General features: G+C 44.9%; 1 protein-coding gene across 1 annotated transcript; it reads right to left on the bottom strand.

Annotated features, from left to right (window-relative positions):
- Positions 1-8,093: 8,093 nt before the first annotated feature.
- ARSI (arylsulfatase family member I) lies at positions 8,094-17,968 on the bottom strand. Its single transcript, XM_048492195.1, has 2 exons — positions 16,923-17,968; positions 8,094-10,253 (listed from the first exon to the last, which is right to left on the bottom strand). The coding sequence occupies exons 1-2, from the start codon at positions 17,240-17,242 to the stop codon at positions 8,858-8,860; spliced, it is 1,716 nt and encodes a 571-aa protein (XP_048348152.1). The 5' UTR covers positions 17,243-17,968; the 3' UTR covers positions 8,094-8,857.
- Positions 17,969-18,509: the final 541 nt, after the last annotated feature.

The following is an 18,509-nucleotide window of genomic DNA, read 5'->3' as shown; positions in this document are numbered from 1 at the left end:
GTTGGTGTGAGGACAAAATTATTAAACAGTTGGTGGGGAGAGCCATGTATGTTTTGCTGGGGATGGGAGGTGTTTTGTGAGCTGGTGCATTGTTTGGTCTGCGGGAGGGTGGCTGCCCATATCGGGGTGGGGGGGTGGGGTGGCAAACTCAGGTTTCCCCCCTGGCTCCAGTTTGCCTAGATACGCCTCTTGGTTTCTGGACTGTATGGCCATGTTCTAGTAGCATTTTCTCCTGATGTTTTAAAGAATTCAAATGTTGGAAAATGGAATCGCCTGTCAGTACTGACACTCAGATCCTGTTGTAATGGAACTTCATCCAGAACACCAGTTCCGTGGCATTCATCCCGATTACAGTCAGTCCCAATGGATCAATTGCCCCTTAGCAGCAATTTGTAGTAGTAAATTCTACATGGTTGGTAAGGAGGGTAAAATCTCCACTTCAGCCCCAGAGTGGGGCTCCAGCATAATCTTAGGCTCCATTTCCCCTGAAAGCATTTCTTCAGCAAAACTTTTCCATAGCTACAGAAGCTACCGAAAAAGGTATGCTGGAAACCAGGCATTCAGCAGATGAATAGAAAGTGATCAAAAGCAATAACAGAGGAAGGAAGAGAATGTCTGAAGATAAGAGAAGTCAATCACCCACACAGTACTATTCTCTTAACACAAGGAAACAATTGCATAGCATCTAATATTAATTATCTTTCTATTAAGCATGCAGTGGGAGACAGAAGCTGAGAGGATGCAGAGTTATACCCTGCGGGGAGGCAAAATGATATTGGTGCTAAAAAAAATTGCCAAAACAGCAGCACACAACAGAAGGACAAACCAGGGATAGGGATGCAGTGCATCTTGGGTGATTGCTCTGCTGAATCAAAATAGGCCATTTCATTTTGAAAACCTGTACTTTCACAAGGCTAATTGCATCTTCTTACTTGCTGTGCTCTTTATGGATTGACACTAAGCAGGAGGGAAATCAACGACATTCAGAGACAGCTCCCCCAGGCAATTTCATACTCTCTTCAAGTATTCACAGCTTTCCAAGTTTTTTACAATGACAGCCAGAGCAGTCCCATGCAAGTTGGAGTTTAAAGGACTATCAGATACAGCAGCTTAGCCAAGGAGATATATCTTCTGTCCTCCTCGGATACTGCTCATTGGCCAGATCCCAGCATGGGAACTTGTCTACAAGTTGTCTGACACTGGGTTGACTGACACATTCAAGATCTCTTTAAAATATGCTTTAGTTCCAAGAGATGTAATTAATAAGGCATTATTTCCCATAATTTGCTAAACTTCCCCTCAGCCTGTGGATGCTAGCATAGTTAGAAGCAGGGAAAATCTGGACTATTTTCTACTACTACCACTACCACTGTGTGTATGTTAAGTGCCATCAAGTCACTTCTGACTTATGAAGATCCTATAAATTAGTGACCTCATTGCTAACAACTTTGCCCAGGTGTTGCAAACTGAGAACCCTGGCTTGCTTGATTGAGTCAATCTGACGTTTGGTTCTTCCTCTTCACTTTTTGTAGCATTATTGTCTTTTCCAGTGACACCTGTGTTCTCTTAATGTGATCAAAGTATGATAGCCTCCGTTTAGTCATTTTAGCCTCTAGGGGCAATTCAGTCTTGATTGGATCTAGAACCCATTCAATTGTTGTTTGGGAACTCCATGGAGTCCACAGTGTGAACTGTCTATCAACACATTTCAAATGAATCAACTTTCTTCTGGTTGCTTTCTTCACTCTCTGACTTCTGTACTCATACACAGTAATGGGGACTACTATAGTACAAATTCCTTTGATCTTCATCACCAGCAACTATTACTAGAATTCTATTACTTGATTCATAGAAAAGATGAGAATATGGGAGGAGGAGTCCTGTCACCTTTTGCTACCTTAGTCAGTATCTTTGCAACTTAAAGAGGGGGGGGGGGTTGAGGAGGAAGATCATTTTAAAATTTAAAAATAAGAAATCCATAAACATTTTGATGAACATTTAAGAAGATCCCCATTGGCAGCCAGCCAGAAGCAAGATATGAAATCAGGTATACTTAGGCCCCGCCGCATGGGCCAGTAAACATGGGTGTAGGCTAATAAGAAACCCACTTTAGGTGGGGGGACTTCACACAAATCCCACCCCTAAAATGTTTCTGCCCCGTGTTATTTCCCCCAAACCGGGTTTTTTTAGAATTGCACTATTCACGAGTCTTGTCGAAAATCCAGGTTGCAGCTGCTCACAAGTGAACTGCTGGGCAGGAAACACTGTATTTGCCTCCGTTTTGCTTTTTTTAAAAAAAAATTCATGGCTTACATCTGCGTAGCTATGCAGATGCAGATGGTTGTATCATGAGACATCAGCATGACTGTGGGGGTTCATTTGTGTATGCCTGTGTAGCTACGCATCTATGGGAAGTAAATTAAAAAAGAAATGTGTCTCCAGGCGAAGGCGTGACAGCAACCTGGGTTGTTTCCATGGGCTCCAATAGTTACTGGCACAGATGCATGTGAATATGAAAACAGGAAAACAGGTTACTTTATCCCGACTGCAATCTGTTATACATTTGCTGTGTGGAAAGGGCCTTAGTAACTAGTGTATTCAAAATACAGATCCCACTTTCAGGGCATTGTAGTTACACATGATGACTGCTTTTTTCTTCAATCTCATCAGATTCCTGATAATGATAATGCCCCATCAGATCTGTCAATAATATTTTTGACCGGGGGGGGGGGGGGCATGTTGGCTGCCTTGCAAGTACAAACACAGTAATTCTTCCAGTACAACAGCATTGAGCTGACCCACAGAACTGTCCCTTGGTGTCACATCTTTTCCCCTATAGCTGAAAAACTAATGAATTTGGATTAAGGAGAGGGGTTGGCACAAGGGAGGAAAGGATTGGATTCAGGTGAGTATTTTACTGATGGGAACAGGAGGGACCATAGCCCCAAACAATATGTAGTCTGTGATTTCTCATTATGTGGAGCCCAGGAACTGCCAAATCAGCAAGCAACATTCAGAACATTTATTCAGAAACAAGTAGATTGAAATATTTTTTACATTTTTCCCAATGGCAAAACAGCCTTCAGCTGCAAACTGTGGGAATTAGTAATGGCAAGTATATGGCACAATAGACTCAAATCCACACAGGGGAGGATTAATACTTAATTTCAACCTCAACTGTGCATTGTACAAAGCCATGAAGTAGGATAAAGGTGAGCTTGCTGAAGGCAAAAGTACGAAATTTGTTCTCTGTACATGTCCAGCTTTTCCAGTAGATGCCTGCAGGCAGCTACACAGGACAACAGTAGGAAGCAGCACTTTTCCTGTTGGTGGAAAGGATACCCCTTTCTCCAGTGCTGACTCGACAGATGTGCCTTTCTCACCTTGCTTGAAGGTAGACGAAGGAGAATGAAGCTGTGGTGAAAGGCTGATAAGAAATGTGGACAGATGCAAGTGGAAACTGCCATAGATCCAAAGGCAGCAGCCCACCAGGACTTGAGAGCCTAAGCTCAAAGACACTGAACAGAGGGCCTACCTAAAAGGGCCAGCCACAGTACCAGTGTGGGAATGGAAAGGGTATTTCAAAAGACAGGTCTTCTGGCTCTTGACAAACCACAGTAGATCAGGTAGTCAAAGAGAAGCTACAGGGCCCAAAGGTCTTGTAAGGAGAAGAAAGAAAGGCAATGTAAAACTGAGCCCACCATGATGGTATTTTGGTTTTGTTCTCTAGCAGATCCCTATTATTTGTTTATTAATTAAAACATTCATATCCTGCCTTTCCTCATGGTTCGACCTGGTTTACAATAACAGATAACAACATTTTTAATTAAAACTAGGGTTGCCAATTCTGGGTTGGGAAACCCCTGGAGATTTGGGGGTGAAGCCTGGGGAAGATGTGGTTTGGGGAGGGAAGAGACTTCAGTGGAGTATAGTACCATAGAGTCTACCCTCCAGAGCAGCCATCTGCTCCAGGAGAAGTAACCTCTTTCATCTTGTAATTTCAGATCTCTAGACCCTACCTGGAAGTTGGCAACCCTAGTTAAAACCAAAACTAAAACAGCAGAGCATAAATCTCTTCTCCTCCCCCTTGTGAGGTGCATTATCCTTGAACTGATACATTTGAGTTCCAAAGCAGCTTAGACACCAATAAGATTTGGGGGGCTATAAGCTTTCAAGAGTTAGTTTCCATTGTCAGATAAGAAGGGAACTTTGCCACTCAAAAGCTATATCCTGTATATCTTGTTGGGTTCTAAGGTGCTCCTGGACTCAAATCCAGTTATTCTACTGCAGATCAACATGGCTATCCTCTAAAACAGTCCCTGAATGAACACAAATGACCCAGGCAAGGACGTAGGTAAGGGGGGGGTTTCTCGGGTTCAAACCCCCCCCCCCCACATTACTTGTCCGAAGCTCCACCCCCCGTTTGTGGGTTTTTTTGTAATTTATAGTGTTTTTCAGTTTTTGGGCTGCAGGGGGCGCAGTTTTTAGTCTAGCAGTACCAAAATTTCAGGGATTCAACAGGAGACCCTGAGGTTTGGTTCAGGGGATCCAAAGTTATGGACTCCCAAAGAGGGTGCCCCCATCCCCATTGTTTCCAATGGGAGCTAATAGAAGATGGGGCTACACCTTTGAGGGGCCATACCTTTGGACACCCTGAACCAAACTTCACCAAACCTGGATGGTATCATCAGTAGAGTCTCCTACTGATACCATCCAGGTTTTGTAAAGTTTGGTCCAGGGGGTACAAAGCTATGGGCTCCCAAATGGGGTGTCCCCATCCCCCACTATTTCCAATGGAAGCTAATAAGAGATGGGGGCTACACATTTCAGGGTACATACCATGAACCAAACTTCACCAAACCTGGGAGGTATCATCAGGAGAGTCTCGTACTGATACCACCCAGGTTTTGTGAAGTTTGGTCCAGGGGGTACAAAGCTATAGGCTCCCAAATGGGGGTGCCCCCATCCCCCATTGTTTCCAATGGGAGCTAATAAGAGATGGAGGCTACACATTTGAGGGTACATACCTTTGGCCCCCATGAACCAAACTTCACCAAACCTGTCTGGTATCATTAGGAGAGTCTTCTAAAGATACCCTGAAATTTTGGTGCTGCTAGCTTGACAATTGCACCCCTGACAGCAGGCACCCCCCAAATTTCCCCAGATTCTCCTTTAAATCCACCCCCTTCGGCATGGATTTAAAGGGAGAATCTGAGGTCCCCAGTTTCAACATTGAAAGTGATGCTATTTCAGTTTGGGGGAGAATCCACCCCAAAACAGCATCACTTTCAATGTTGTTTTAACTGGGGACCCCAGATTCTCCCTTTAAGGTGGATTTAAAAGGAGAATTTGGGCTCTCTAGTTTAAACACCATTGAAAGTGATGCTGTTTGGGGGTGGATTCCAGCATCACAGCAGCCACCCATGGGGGGGACTCAGATTTCGCACTGGGCTCCATTTTCCATAGCTACGCCTCTGCCCAGTGGGGAGGGCAGAAGAGGCTGCCGGCTGGGAGCCCAGTTGGTGGGGGGGCAGGGGAGTCTGCCGTCCCTGGCCTCAGAGAGCTGCTTTTATAAGCACTGTGGCCAGGGATGGGGCTTGGGGAGGCGTGGCCATGCCCCCAGGGGTGGGTGGGGCCGTGGCCCTGCCCCCCGAAACCCCCCATAAAAAATCTCAACCACGTCCCTGGACCCAGGTGGATATCTAGCAAGTGAATTTTTACCACTTTCCATTTCATGGCATTCTAATCAGGAGCATATGTGGGGCAAATGCCGTATTTTCAAGGGCTTTACATCTGATGAGTCCATGATGCTGCTGGGTTGTCATTCAGAATGGGTCATCTGTACTCATGTCTTGCCCTGGCCTGGAGAGGCCAGACTGGCCAGATTTCATCAAATCTCAAAAGCTAGGCAAGGTCGGCCCTGATCAGTATTTGAGTGCGAAGACAAGCAAAGAGTGCCAGGGTCGCTAGGCATAGGAAGTCAATGGCAGACCACCTCCGAATGTCTCTTGCCTTGGAAACCGTAGGGGGCTTCCATCAATTGGCTGCCACTTGACAGCAAAGGGAGGGGGGACCTTTGAATCTACATCACTGAAACTCAAGGACATTTTTAGTGGTTTAGTTTCTCAGAAGAACAAAAGTAGACTCTCATCATTAGCTATTTCAGGGAAACAAAGGCTTCTTAGCATCCCTTTTTTTAAAAATCCTGCCTTCCCCTGAATTGCATGCTTTTCCAACCCCAGAATACTGTAAGCTATTATTCTGCTCAGTTCAGAAGCCAGCCTTTGGAAAATCCAGCTACCTTTGGCTCCAAACTAATAGCCACGCGAGATCTCAAAAAAGCACCTCCCTAAAAAAAGTGTATGCTAGTAGAAATGCTTCCTAACTGCTGCAATGAGACAGATTTTAAATGAACGTTATTTGGAAAAGGGGAGAAAAGGGAAAGAAAAAGACCTTCACGCAGCTCATCTAAAAGCTGACAAGGCCTAACAGGGCTTATTTTGCAGCGACAAAAATAACTATTTTTTAAAATTCACAGCAGGGCTTTCGCCTACACACACTGAACCAAGTGAAACCTGTGGGGAGAAAATGTAAAATGCATTGTGCAAATGTAAATGCGGCTCACATTGAAAACAGCTTTTCAAGTCACTTACCCCATTTCCTCCTGGCCTGATCCCATCTGTGGGGCATACGCAGACTGTGATATAAAGTCTCCACATCACAGTCCAAAATTAAAGGAAACCTAGCAGAGGGGCCAGACTCGGGTCTCTCAGCCCACACGGAGGCAGGCAAAGGCAAACCACCTCCGAATGTCTCTCACCTTGCAAACCATACAGGGTCACCATGTCAGCTGTGACTTGACACTTCCCAGTGGGGAGGCCAGCCATTCTCAGCAGAACTTTTCAATGATTTCCTTCGTATAACTAACATAGGTCTCCCTATTGCTAGAAAGACTGACTGAGATACAAGAGTTAATTCAGAAGTCAGACATGGTACTAAACATCCTGGGAGGATGCAACTGTCCTGGGAACAGGTGAAAACACCTGCATTTTGCAATGCACCATCCAAATGATGTTCAAATGGATTCTTCCTTCCAATATAATGAGTGTGCGCTCTTTAAAAGGCAAGCAAGACTGCACCCCTAAGGATCAAGGACAAACAGAATGGGGGAGGCAGGCTCATCTCTTTTTTCCCCCCTGTTTGTAGAAATTTAGCACCAGGCCTCAGAGGGCAACTTCCCATATTATCATTGCCAGGGACACAAGAGAGCTGGCCCTCATAAAGCCCTCTGTGTGTTTGAGAACTTAAAATGGACATGACAAATATACATTACCAGACAGGTGGACGAGTGCCATCAGGAGTCTCAGAATTATTCAAGAATTTGTTCTGCTGAGTCAGACCAGAGAGACTCTCTTTGCCTTCCCTGTTGCACATTCAGATACCATAGGGGACATGATTATGGTAGCTATTCTGCTTCTGAACATGGGGTCTTCCAGGGTTGGCAGTTAATGTAATGAAGGTTCCTGATTATACCATAGGGGCTCAGGTGGCTCCTGACCATCAGTAGCACCAGCCTACCCTCTCCCATGTCATCACTGGTCAGCTGCCAGTCAAGCTCCTGCAGACACTTTACTTGCATCCAGCAGCCGATAATGGCAAAGCCCTGGAAGATGGGTGTGCAAGCATCTTGACTTGGCCCCCTAGGGACTTCATTTAGATATCAGTGAACTGCCATCAGTAAACTCATCTGCCTTGAATTTCTTTAATGTTGTACAAATGGGATCTAAGCACTGCATTCTGAAGCAATTAGTTTCATAAGGTAATGAGGCACAATAAAGAAATGCTTCAAGCAAATGCTCCCAGAATACAGCAAGAGGATTTTGTTTTTAACTCTTTCTCACCCATTTGTGCTTATGCAACATTCTTGTGTTCAGTTTTTAACACAAAGTATCTATGGGAGCAACTTAAGACTCTTCTCCTGTGTCCTTGAACTGTGATATGGGAAGGCAAGTGACCACACAGAAAACCCTGCCTGGCATAAAGAGCTCTATAAGAGCAGTAGTTTCCTTTCAAAAATGCAGGTGGCAAAGTAATAGAGGTGACACTGTTGTCTTCTATTGTACGGAAACCAATCCATAGATCAACATATAAACATTTGCCCCATAATTATTTTTCCCCTACATATTTTCAGTTTATGCATGTAAACATGTGCAATGCTCAAACATTCCTTTCTGATATCCCTGCTACATTTATAGGATGTTAGTCATTATGCATAGTTAGAAGAAAATGTTCACACTGTTTCAGGTTTGTGTTCTGTCTCTGATAAAAATAAGTCCCCGGTCTTCTGTATCACCACCCACTTGCCCTAAAGTGATCAGGAAGGAAAATGGTTGCAACCTTAAGGGAGGGAAGAACCCACAGATACTTTCCCAGAACAAGAATATTATGTAATGCAGAATATTTGTGATCAGAAGTTCATGAGGTAAACACAGCCCAGATCCTCTTCCAAAGCAGACTTATTGGAACACCTTCAGGTAAGGTTGATCTTTAGTGATGTCCTGGAACCAGGTTTTTATTGGTTCCTAGATAGCCTGCACAAGACACTGTCACTTTCTTGTTTCACTACTGTTCAGATTTGTGCATAGATTGTGACATCTCTTGACAATCATGAGTCAAAATGTTGTGAAAAAGACCCTCCCCGCTTATGTTTATCTCCACCACATATCACATAGGTGTAGGGAAAATTATGTGGGCCTACTGACTTTATATCCATCATTGCCCCTTTCCCCTATTCCTGCTGCTTAAACTGCACCCCTTAGAGGCTGCGTCTTCTGCTCTTCGCACTCCCTGACTGCCATCAGATACGGTTTGACATCAGCCTGGTGTTCAGCTTCCGGAAAAAGGAGTGCAATTTGCAGATCTTGCACTTCTTCCTGTTTTTATTTTTCAGACGTCCATGTCCTCCCTCCCACTCCTCTTCTTCCTCAGTAGCCCAGGGACCCCAGGCACCACCATTGAAGGCTGGGTGGGCACGAGGATTCTCAGCTGGATATCTCACTGGAATGGCAGTCTGGTTGTAATGGACAAGTCGGGTAAGGAGAGCCCTCACTATGTCTGGTCTCTGGTCTGATAGGTCATAGCGCTCATAGGGATCGGCAGTGATATTGAAAAGCCAGACAGATTTGCGCATACCGTCTGTTAGTCGCTCCAGGTTCCACCAGCTCCCTGGGAAGTTGGTCAAAGTCTGTGGTGGGATCCAGTCACTGTAACCAGGGTCTCCAGTCAGAAGTTTCCAATCTCCTCTCCGTATAGAGGCCTGTACTGCAGTATTCCATATGCCAAAACCATTTTCTAAAGAGCCATATTTGGCATGGTTATAAAGGGGATCAATATTATGTAGGATTTCAGTACGTGGACACTCTTTGCCCTCACTAATAGAAGGCCACACATTATACCCATCCAAACGTTCTGTGTGAGAGAGGTTACCCCCGGCCAAGTTCACTAATGTTGGATACCAGTCTGTTATGTGGATTAGGGCCCTGCTGGTTTGACGTCTACGTTTAATCAGAGGGCTGTGGACAAACCCAATGCCACGGACTCCTCCTTCCCAATAGGTTCCCTTGCGGCCTCGCAGAGGCCAGTTGCTTCCCCCAGAGAATGTCTGCCCACCATTGTCTGTAGAAAACACAATCACACTGTTGTCATAGTAACCATACTTCTTGAGTGACCAGGTGATGTTCTTCACAGCTTCATCCATGCATGTGACCATAGCAGCATACTTGCGTCGGGCAACATTACCCATAGAGCGATAGCGGTAGATGTATTCCTTAGGGGACTGCAGAGGTGTATGCACTGCTTGGAATGCTAGATAGATGAAAATTGGCTTCTTGGGATTATGGGTAGCCAGGATTTTGCTGACTCGCTGAGCATAGAGGACGGTGGAATATTTCCCACTCTGTTCCCAGGCCACATTTTCTCCATCATGGAGGTCATAGCCACATACGCCAGGGCCATCACAGTTGTCATAAGTGTAGTAATCCACATTCCCTGTAAGGGAGCCCAGGAAGGTATCAAAGCCCCTGCGAGTAGGCAGACATTCTTTTCTATAGAACCCCAAATGCCACTTGCCTACCATATGTGTGGAATAGCCAGCTTCCTGAAGCTTCTGAGGAAGAGTGACATGATCCAAGGGCAAGCAGTTTGGCTGCCGGGGACGGATAATGGAGTGCTGAAGGCCTGTATGGATTTGGTACCTAACAAAGGAGCAAAGGAAAGCAGAGGCAGAAATTAATCACAATCCCTCAGTTCCCCACAAAAGCTCCACTTGCACATTCAAGGAATAAATTGTCCTGCTGAGCATTACCTAAGATCACACAATTCCCAATGCTCAGGCTGGATATAGAATAAAGACAGGACTCACAGAAGCAGATTTTTTTACTATGCCTTGAGCCCGCCTTTACAACAGAACTGTCAGAGGAGCATACCAGCTTGGAAAGTATAGCCCTACTATGCTAACTCTCTCCTCCTGCCAATCTCCTCCTTTCTGTTTCCCCCCTCAGCTGGGGAAAGCTAGCGAAGTGCCCTGTAGCCAACAGTTTAAAAGTCACAAGCAGACAGTGGCAAGATTTGATAGGCTGATGCCTTTGTAGGAAAATAGATGAGCCTTCTTTATACATTCTTTTTGTTTTTTCAATGCAAGTCCAACTTCCTTTCTGAAAATGTATGGCAATCTTCCAAAAGGATACAAAAACAACTAGCATAAACTGGAATGGCATTATTTTCAGGCAAGCTGGGAGCCAGTATGGTGGTGCAGTCACACTGTCAAGGTAGGGTCTGCTAGATCTGAGTCTAAATCCCTCTGCCGTGAAATCTGGTGACCAGTGACTCTCTCACCTTAACCTTTCTTCTCAGGGCTCATGGTGGGGATAAAATGGAGGAGTGAAGAATCATGCAGGCCACCTTGAGTTTGTTGGATAGGATAAAAGTGTAGGATAAAATTGTAGCAGACAGAAGAAACATTTCCCCACTCCCTTGCCAAAGTGTACATTGGGTCCAGGTGCAAAATAAGCCTCTAAAGGTCATGTCAAATTGACGTTTTCCTCATTATTTGCCCCAGGTTTGGAAGCCCCCTGGGGGCCCTTCTGCTTCCTCACTGCTTCCTACTGCATTTATGAACCTCTTGAGTTTCCCTAATTTTTCTCCAGTCATTCCCAAACTTGGTTTTCTGAGAAGTTTTGGGAAAGATCGCAGCAAAGCCTAGATGACTGCCATGTGAGCAAGACAGTTTGGGTTTTCCTGGTGCTATCCACACAGTAGCCATTTCTCCTCCCAATCCCCTCCCCCTCGCCACAGGAACTGTTTTTTTTAAAAAAAAATGAATATTATTGAAGGCTTTCATGGCTGGAATCACTAGATGCAGGTGAAATGTCAGGAGAAAATACTACTGGAACAGGTCATACAACCCGGAAAACCCTCAACATCCTAACTGAATATTATACATTATAACCATGTAACAGTCTATATATTGAGTTCTCTAAATTCCCACTCTCCTTTAAAAAACAAAAGGAAGTTTCTAGCCCCACTTGTTGTGGCAATATTAGAGGAAAGGCACATCTCTGCAACAAAAGGGATTAGGAACTTTTTAAAAAAATGAAAAATGGGAACCTGATACAAGATTATCAGATTTTTATACCATTCTATTGCTGACTTTAAAAAGAAACCTGGAAACACTCCAGCGGCATGGGGTGGGTGGGTGGGGGGCATAGCTATTGTCAGGGGATTGGGGTGTGGAAAATGTAAGGAAACATGCCAAATGGGATCCCCCTTATTGTCCTATTGTATTAGCAATCACAGTGGCAATGAGAAAAACCCCAAAACTTGTCCCCATGTAGAAAACACTATTTTTACAGTTTTATATTTTATAAGGGTTTTTTAATGTTTAGGGTTGTAAATGAAAAATATCAATGTCAGCCTGCTGAGAGGCTTAGGGATGATAGCAGGTCAGGAAGAATAGCAGCCTCATAAACTCCACATCCACTGGCAGCAAAGCAGAGTGAACCAGTGAAGGGATCAGAAGCTTGTGCCTCTTACCGATGACTGTAAACTGGATGGTGGCTGTCAGAAATTTTTTTTACTTTTTTGTGCTACATCCAAAGAGATTCATTGCAGACCAGCCATTAACAGGTGGCTTCTTTTGGAACAATAATTCTGCACGGTCACTTTTAAAGATATATAGTAATGCTATTTCTACCCCAAAATCCATATTGTATACAAGCGTGACGCCCCTTATATATCTACCAGTTTTCCAAAATGGTCAAAAGGGCTTTAAAGTTAAGAACCAGCACTCTAAGAATTGAGCTGGGAAATAGTTAACCAGTGAATTTGTTTCAGCACAGCTGTAATTGCTAATAATGGCTTACTTGGCCATCAAGCCGGCAGCCATAACTGCACTAATTGAAGTTTATGGGTTGATTTCAAGGGCAGGCCTTTGTAAAGCATGTTTCAGTCATCAAACCTCCAAGATACACTAGCATGGATGGATCAATGTGGCTAGATAGGTTCACAGCAAGAATAGATATTGAACCAGAAGTAACAGATAAAAGGCCCTTTTGGCAATGTCAACACCCTATTTCCAAAAGCACTCCAAACTCTAAAGCCAACTTTACCTCACTCAGAGTAAGTAGATCACTCACTTCTACAAAGCCAGCCAATTAGAAATGATTTGTCAGAACACTGCCTGTTCCTACAAAGGGCTAGATTGGGCAGCCCTTAATTGTGCTATCATCCCATTGTTATCTGTCACTTCATCCATTCTAGAGGGGGAGCTGTGTTAGTCTGTTGCAGCAAAAATAGCAAACTCTTGCAGTAACTTCACTTTTTTATTGTGAAATAAGCTTATGATCACTACAGCACATTTTGTAAATTGCAGGAACTGAGATTTAGTTCATCGAAGCTTATTGCAAAATAAATGTGTTGATGTTCAAGCTGTCATGCTTTGCATGTTATCTGTAACCCTATTCACACCTTACAATGAACTTTGCTTCTTTCCCTCCCTGGGCCATGTCCTTCAATGGGGAGTAGAGATGAAATAGCCACCTGTGCATCCAGATCCTTCAGCTTCCTTCCCAGGGCCTCACAATCACTTCTGATGTCCCAAAAGCCACATCTTACAGTGTCATTTGTTCCCACGTGGATCAAAAGGAAGGGGTAACCTTCAGTGGACTTGACACATCTTGTCAGCCTCTCTGTGACATCTTGGATTTTTGCCCCAGGGAGACAGCATATCTCTTGAGATATCTTGTCAGGCCTGCAAATGACTGTTCCTGTTCCCCTCAACAAGGAGTCTCCTACCACCACCATACGTCTTTTCTGGGGTTCTGCAGGTGCCCAATAACATTCTTGCAAGTAAGCTAGTAAAATCTGGACTGGAAATGCTAGTGAGATGGATTTGCAATTGGTTGACTGACCAAACCCAAAGAGTTCTCATCAACAGCTCATCTTCATCCTAGAGAGAAGTGACTAGTGGGGTGCCACAGGGTTCTGTCCTGGGCCCAGTGCTATTCAATATTTTTATCAATGACTTGGATGATGAAATAGAGGGCATGCTAATCAAATTTGCAGATGACACCAAATTAGGAGGAGTAGCTAATACCCCAAAGGACATGATCAGGATTCAAAATGATTTGGAAAGTTTAGAGAGATGGGCCAAAGCTAACAAAATGAACTTCAACAGAGATAAATGTAAGATACTCCACTTGGACAGAAAAAAAATGAAATGCACAGATATAGAACGGGTGACACCTGGCTTGACAACACTACTTGTGAAAGGGATCTGAGAGTCTTAGTAGACCAGGGGTAGGGAACCTGCGGCTCTCCAGATGTTCAGGAACTACAATTCCCATCAGCCCCTACCAGCATGGCCAATTGGCCATGCTGACAGAGGCTGATGGGAATTGTAGTTCCTGAACATCTGGAGAGCCGCAGGTTCCCTACCCCTGTAGTAGACCACAAGCTGAACATCAGTCAGCAGTGTGAAGTGGCAGCCAAGAAAGCCAATGCAATTCTGGGTTGTATCAATAGGAGTATAGGGTCTAGATCAAGGGATGTAATAGTACCTCTCTATTCTGCATTGGTCAGACCTCACCTGGAATACTGTGTTCAGTACTGGGCACCACAAGAAGGATATTGACAAGCTGGAACAGGTCCAGAGAAGGGTGACCAAAATGGTAAAAGGTCTGGAATCCATACCCTGTGAGGAGAGACTAAGGGAGTTGGGTATGTTTAGTTTAGCAAAGAGAAAGTTAAGGGGTAACATGATAGCCATGTTTAAATATTTGAAGGGATGCCATGTTGAAGAGGGATCAAGCTTGTTTTCTGCAGCTCTAGAAACTAGGACAAGGAGTAATGGGTTCAAGGTGCAGGAAAAGAGATTCCATCTAAGCATTAGGATGAACTTCCTGACCGTAAGGGCTGTTTGACAGTGGAATGCACTTTCTCAGAGTGTAGTGGAGTCTCCTTCTTTGGAGGTTTTTAAACAGAGGCTGAATGGCCATCTATTAGCAGTGCTTTGATTGTCTGTTCCTGCATAGCAGGGGGTTGGCCTTGATGGCTCTTGTGGTCTCTTCCAACTCTATCATTCTATGAATGTGTGCATAGTGTACACATGATGATTGTTCATTGTATGTTTATTGAGTAAATCTCATTTCACAGTCTATGCATGTACAGCTGAACGTGTACAGATCCACATTTAGTGAGATACTGTTCCCCAGTTTTATTTGTAAAGTGAATGTGTGTTGATTCTTTCTTACAAACAGATATATGTACCGGTAGTTATAGGCAGGATAAATGTACATTCACTGTAACATGTGAACAGGGCTTCCACCAATTTGTGCCCGTGGAATAAATCTACTGCCAATCTGGCATACCAATATGATTTGAAATATTGGGCTAATACAGAGCTCTTGTGCTCCATGTTTATTTTATGCTTCAGAGAGCTTGAGAATTGGGATTGTATTCTGTGTTTGGCAACATAAATACAATAGTGACCTTAGAAGAGGGTGTGGAGTATTTGAAAGAATACTTAGATGGTGTCTCCTTTATCCAGATGTCCAGAGTGAAGTGATCTTTTTATGTAATTTGTTTGTGGAACATAGAGTCCCATCTCCATGTATAACATAGATATGATCTTATGGTAATATTGGTTGCCTGTTATTCTCTGGAAGATTAGTGGTGTTCATGCGTACACATTCTCACACATAGTGTTTGAGAATTTGGAACTCAGACTTTGCACACACTCTTCCATCCTACCTATAGCAAGGTGTCAGGATTTCATACCTAAAATGTGTGGCTGCCATTCTAAAAGTTCTGAAGTGAAACTGACGGTTACTTGTAACAGGCTAGAACAGGGGTAGGGAACCTGCGGCTCTCCAGATGTTCAGGAACTACAATTCCCATCAGCCCCTACCAGCATGGCCAATTGGCCATGCTGACAGAGGCTGATGGGAATTGTAGTTCCTGAACATCTGGAGAGCCGCAGGTTCCCTACCCCTGGGCTAGAATTTCCAAGCTTTTCCACTAGTGCAAGAGGAAGGACAGGCAACCTTGCTCATTTCCCTCCTCACTACTTCCCACCTGCCCTATGCAATCTTTTTGTCCATTTGGGTGCTATACTCCCTTTCACAGCCCTTTCAGGTTTCAGAAGGCAACCCCCGCCCCCCTTGAGCAAGCTGCAGAACCAACCAACATGCCAATAACTTGAAGGAGCTTCCATTTTGTGCTCGTATAGTAAATGGGAGGAGAAAGAGCTAAACTTGCCCTCATGAATCAGTATGGACAAACGTGCAAACCAAACATAACAAGGTTTAGTGGTCAACTTCTGCAGAACTTTATGTCCAAAAAATAAAAAGACAAAATTATCATCATTGCCCTCTTGGACCCTCTTCCAACCTGCTCCTGCTCTTAACCAGGGTAGAGTTAGGCTACCCCAACAAGTGTCCTGAACAACAGCAGGCCCGACAGTTTTGCTGTACATGCAGGGCCAGTTCTTCACCTAAAGGACTGAGTCAAGCCCTTAAGATGCTGGCAGCACTGTGGGGGCTCAGCTTGCTCCCACTGTGTCTGGCCGAGCATTATTACATCCTGGGATGTAGGTCAGGTTGAATGTGTGTGACAGGCTCAAGGTTGCCCAGTTAGCTTTCATGGCAGGGTAAAGATTCAGACCTGGCTCTCCCAGATCCTAATGCTTGCCCAACATTCTGCCAGGTCCACAATGAACCAAAAAGAAAGCCTACTGCTGTTCTACAGCATTCTTGGTGGGTGAAGAGTTTTAGCATGCACATTTCTGTCATCCCTGCAAAACAGGGAAGATTCCCTTTACGAGAAGTCAAGCCAAGATGTCATGGTTTAAGGCCACCCAGTGAACTTATGGCTGAACTGAAAGGTGACATCACAACTAACCTTAATACTCTGCCCATTGGATTCCATGCGTCGTCTGCCAATATTGTTGAGTTCTTTTATATTCATCACACATTTATGTGTGGGGGCTGATTTATTTGGCCAAGCTAAGATTCCTATTCGTGCCATAACTGTACCAACAACATCCCACAACACAAAATCGAACTATTAAATTGTGTGTGTGAAGAAATACTTTTAAAGGTAGCTATTACCTATTCAAAGTTCTTTCCCTCCTTTTAAAAATTCTGTTGTGGAAGCAAAGTTTTATTTAAAAATGTATTAACAACCTATTGTGTTTTTTTATCACCATGGCACAATTTATTTTATATTTTGTACTCTGGCCCATAACATTTGACAGTTTTTCATATGAAAGGCGGGAGAAACTGCCTCATTGTTAAACAGCCCTGTACTACCAAGCAGAAAGCAGTAGCATTTTCCTCCGGACTGGCAAGCGTAACTCTTGGTCTTACCTTCCTGTAATAAGCTGGCTCCTGGAAGGAGTGCAGATGGGCTGGATGTAATAATTCTCCAGTTTAACCCCTTCAGCAGCCAGTCTGTCCAGCGTTGGAGTCTGGATATCTGAGCCATGGTATCCCACATCATGATAACCCTGGTCATCGGTTAGAATGAAGATGATGTGAGGCGGCCTGGCAGGAGCTGGGGGGGCAGGCTTCCCCATTGAATCCGCAGACACATCAGCCACCAAACTGGGTTTCATCCAGTCCCAGGACAGGTAGCCAAAGCTGAGGAGGCTGACCAGGGAAAAGCCAGTGAGGGCATACACCGCCATGCCGGACCAAGCCTGCAGGCATTTAAGAAGCACTTTTACTGTCCCGGCATCTTCTGCAGCAGATCTCCCGCGCCTCTTTTCCAAAGTGACTTTTGCTTTGCGGAACAACTTTGTCGGAACAAAAAGCGATGTAATCCACAAGGGCCCGGAGATTAAAGCAGGAAGAGAGATCTTTCAGTCGATTTAAGTAAAAGCCACAGAAGGGGACTCTCTTAGCGATCTTATTAACCCCAACCACAGAATTTGAGAAAGGTCCCAAATGCTCTGCCTCGTCTTTTGAATACTACAGACCAAGCCTCCCGTGCTTCCCCTATTGGTCGGCTAAGGGTCTGGAGCTCCGGCAGAGTCAGATGATCTTTTCACTGCACCTTCTTCCGTGGAGCCCCATCGCTGCAGAGCCCCCTCCTCCCTTCCGCGTCGCCCTGCCTTTATATTTGTCCCGGTGGAAACCCTTGGCAAGGACGCAAAAACCCCTCGCCTCGGTTTGATTGGATGGCCCTCCCTTGCCTATAACATAACTTTGGGCGAAGAAAAAAAAAACCTCAAGTCTTTCCCCCTTCCCTCTTCCTCCCCAGTGGCTGTTGTGGGACGTTAGGCGCGACCCCCGCCCAGCACATTCGCAGGGAAGGTAAGAAGTTGTAAAACATCTGCCCAGGATATCTCCTGAACAGCCCGGTTTATGGGGAGCCTGAAGCTCCAGCCCCTCCCCGTCCGTCCGTCCATTGATTCAAGGGAAAGAGCCGAGGAGATTCCCGGGTCCTAAAAGCTGGTGAGTTTCTCGGCTCACTGCAACGCGCCGTTTCCTTGCACTGGGCGCGAAGGAAGTTCAGTCGTGTTTGCATTCTCCATGCGCACACACACACACCCCGAAAGAAACGGAGATCGCCCGCCACCGCCACTTCGCCCTTGCCAGCATCGCGAACTCCTCGCCCTCTGCTTCTTTCTCCTTCTTTTCTCCGTCTCTGCTCCCCCCAGGGCATCGCTTGACCCTGTGATCCTCAGAACAGAGTCTTCTTCGCATCCCTGCGACTATACAATTGCGACCTTTTATTCTGGCAGAACTGTTGCTTCTTTTAAAAGTTTCGTGAGAATAGGTGTGTATGTTTCATGATCAGGACTATGAACAGGAGTCATGAATGGCACAACTTCCGGTTTGTCTACTCTCCCGCTATAGCTTGAAGATTTTCTTCAGTTCTTTTTATTTATTTTTACTCGGGGGGGGGGGGGGGGGGTTGAGATAAATTACAAGACAATCAGAAAGCCCTCC

Source organism: Sphaerodactylus townsendi, linkage group LG03 (genome assembly GCF_021028975.2).
Source record: "Sphaerodactylus townsendi isolate TG3544 linkage group LG03, MPM_Stown_v2.3, whole genome shotgun sequence".
NCBI classification, from domain to species: Eukaryota; Metazoa; Chordata; class Lepidosauria; order Squamata; family Sphaerodactylidae; genus Sphaerodactylus; species Sphaerodactylus townsendi.
The sequence above is the reverse complement of the archived record's forward strand: the minus strand, read 5'-3'. Positions and strand labels throughout refer to the sequence as shown.

Excerpts from the sequence above, each read along its gene's own strand:
- ARSI (XM_048492195.1), bottom strand. The coding sequence starts at position 17,242 with ATGGCGGTGTATGCCCTCACTGGCTTTTCCCTGGTCAGCCTCCTCAGC. Across the intron at positions 10,254-16,922 it reads AGCCAGCTTATTACAGGAAG|GTACCAAATCCATACAGGCC; the intron begins GTAAGACCAAGA and ends CTCCTTTGTTAG.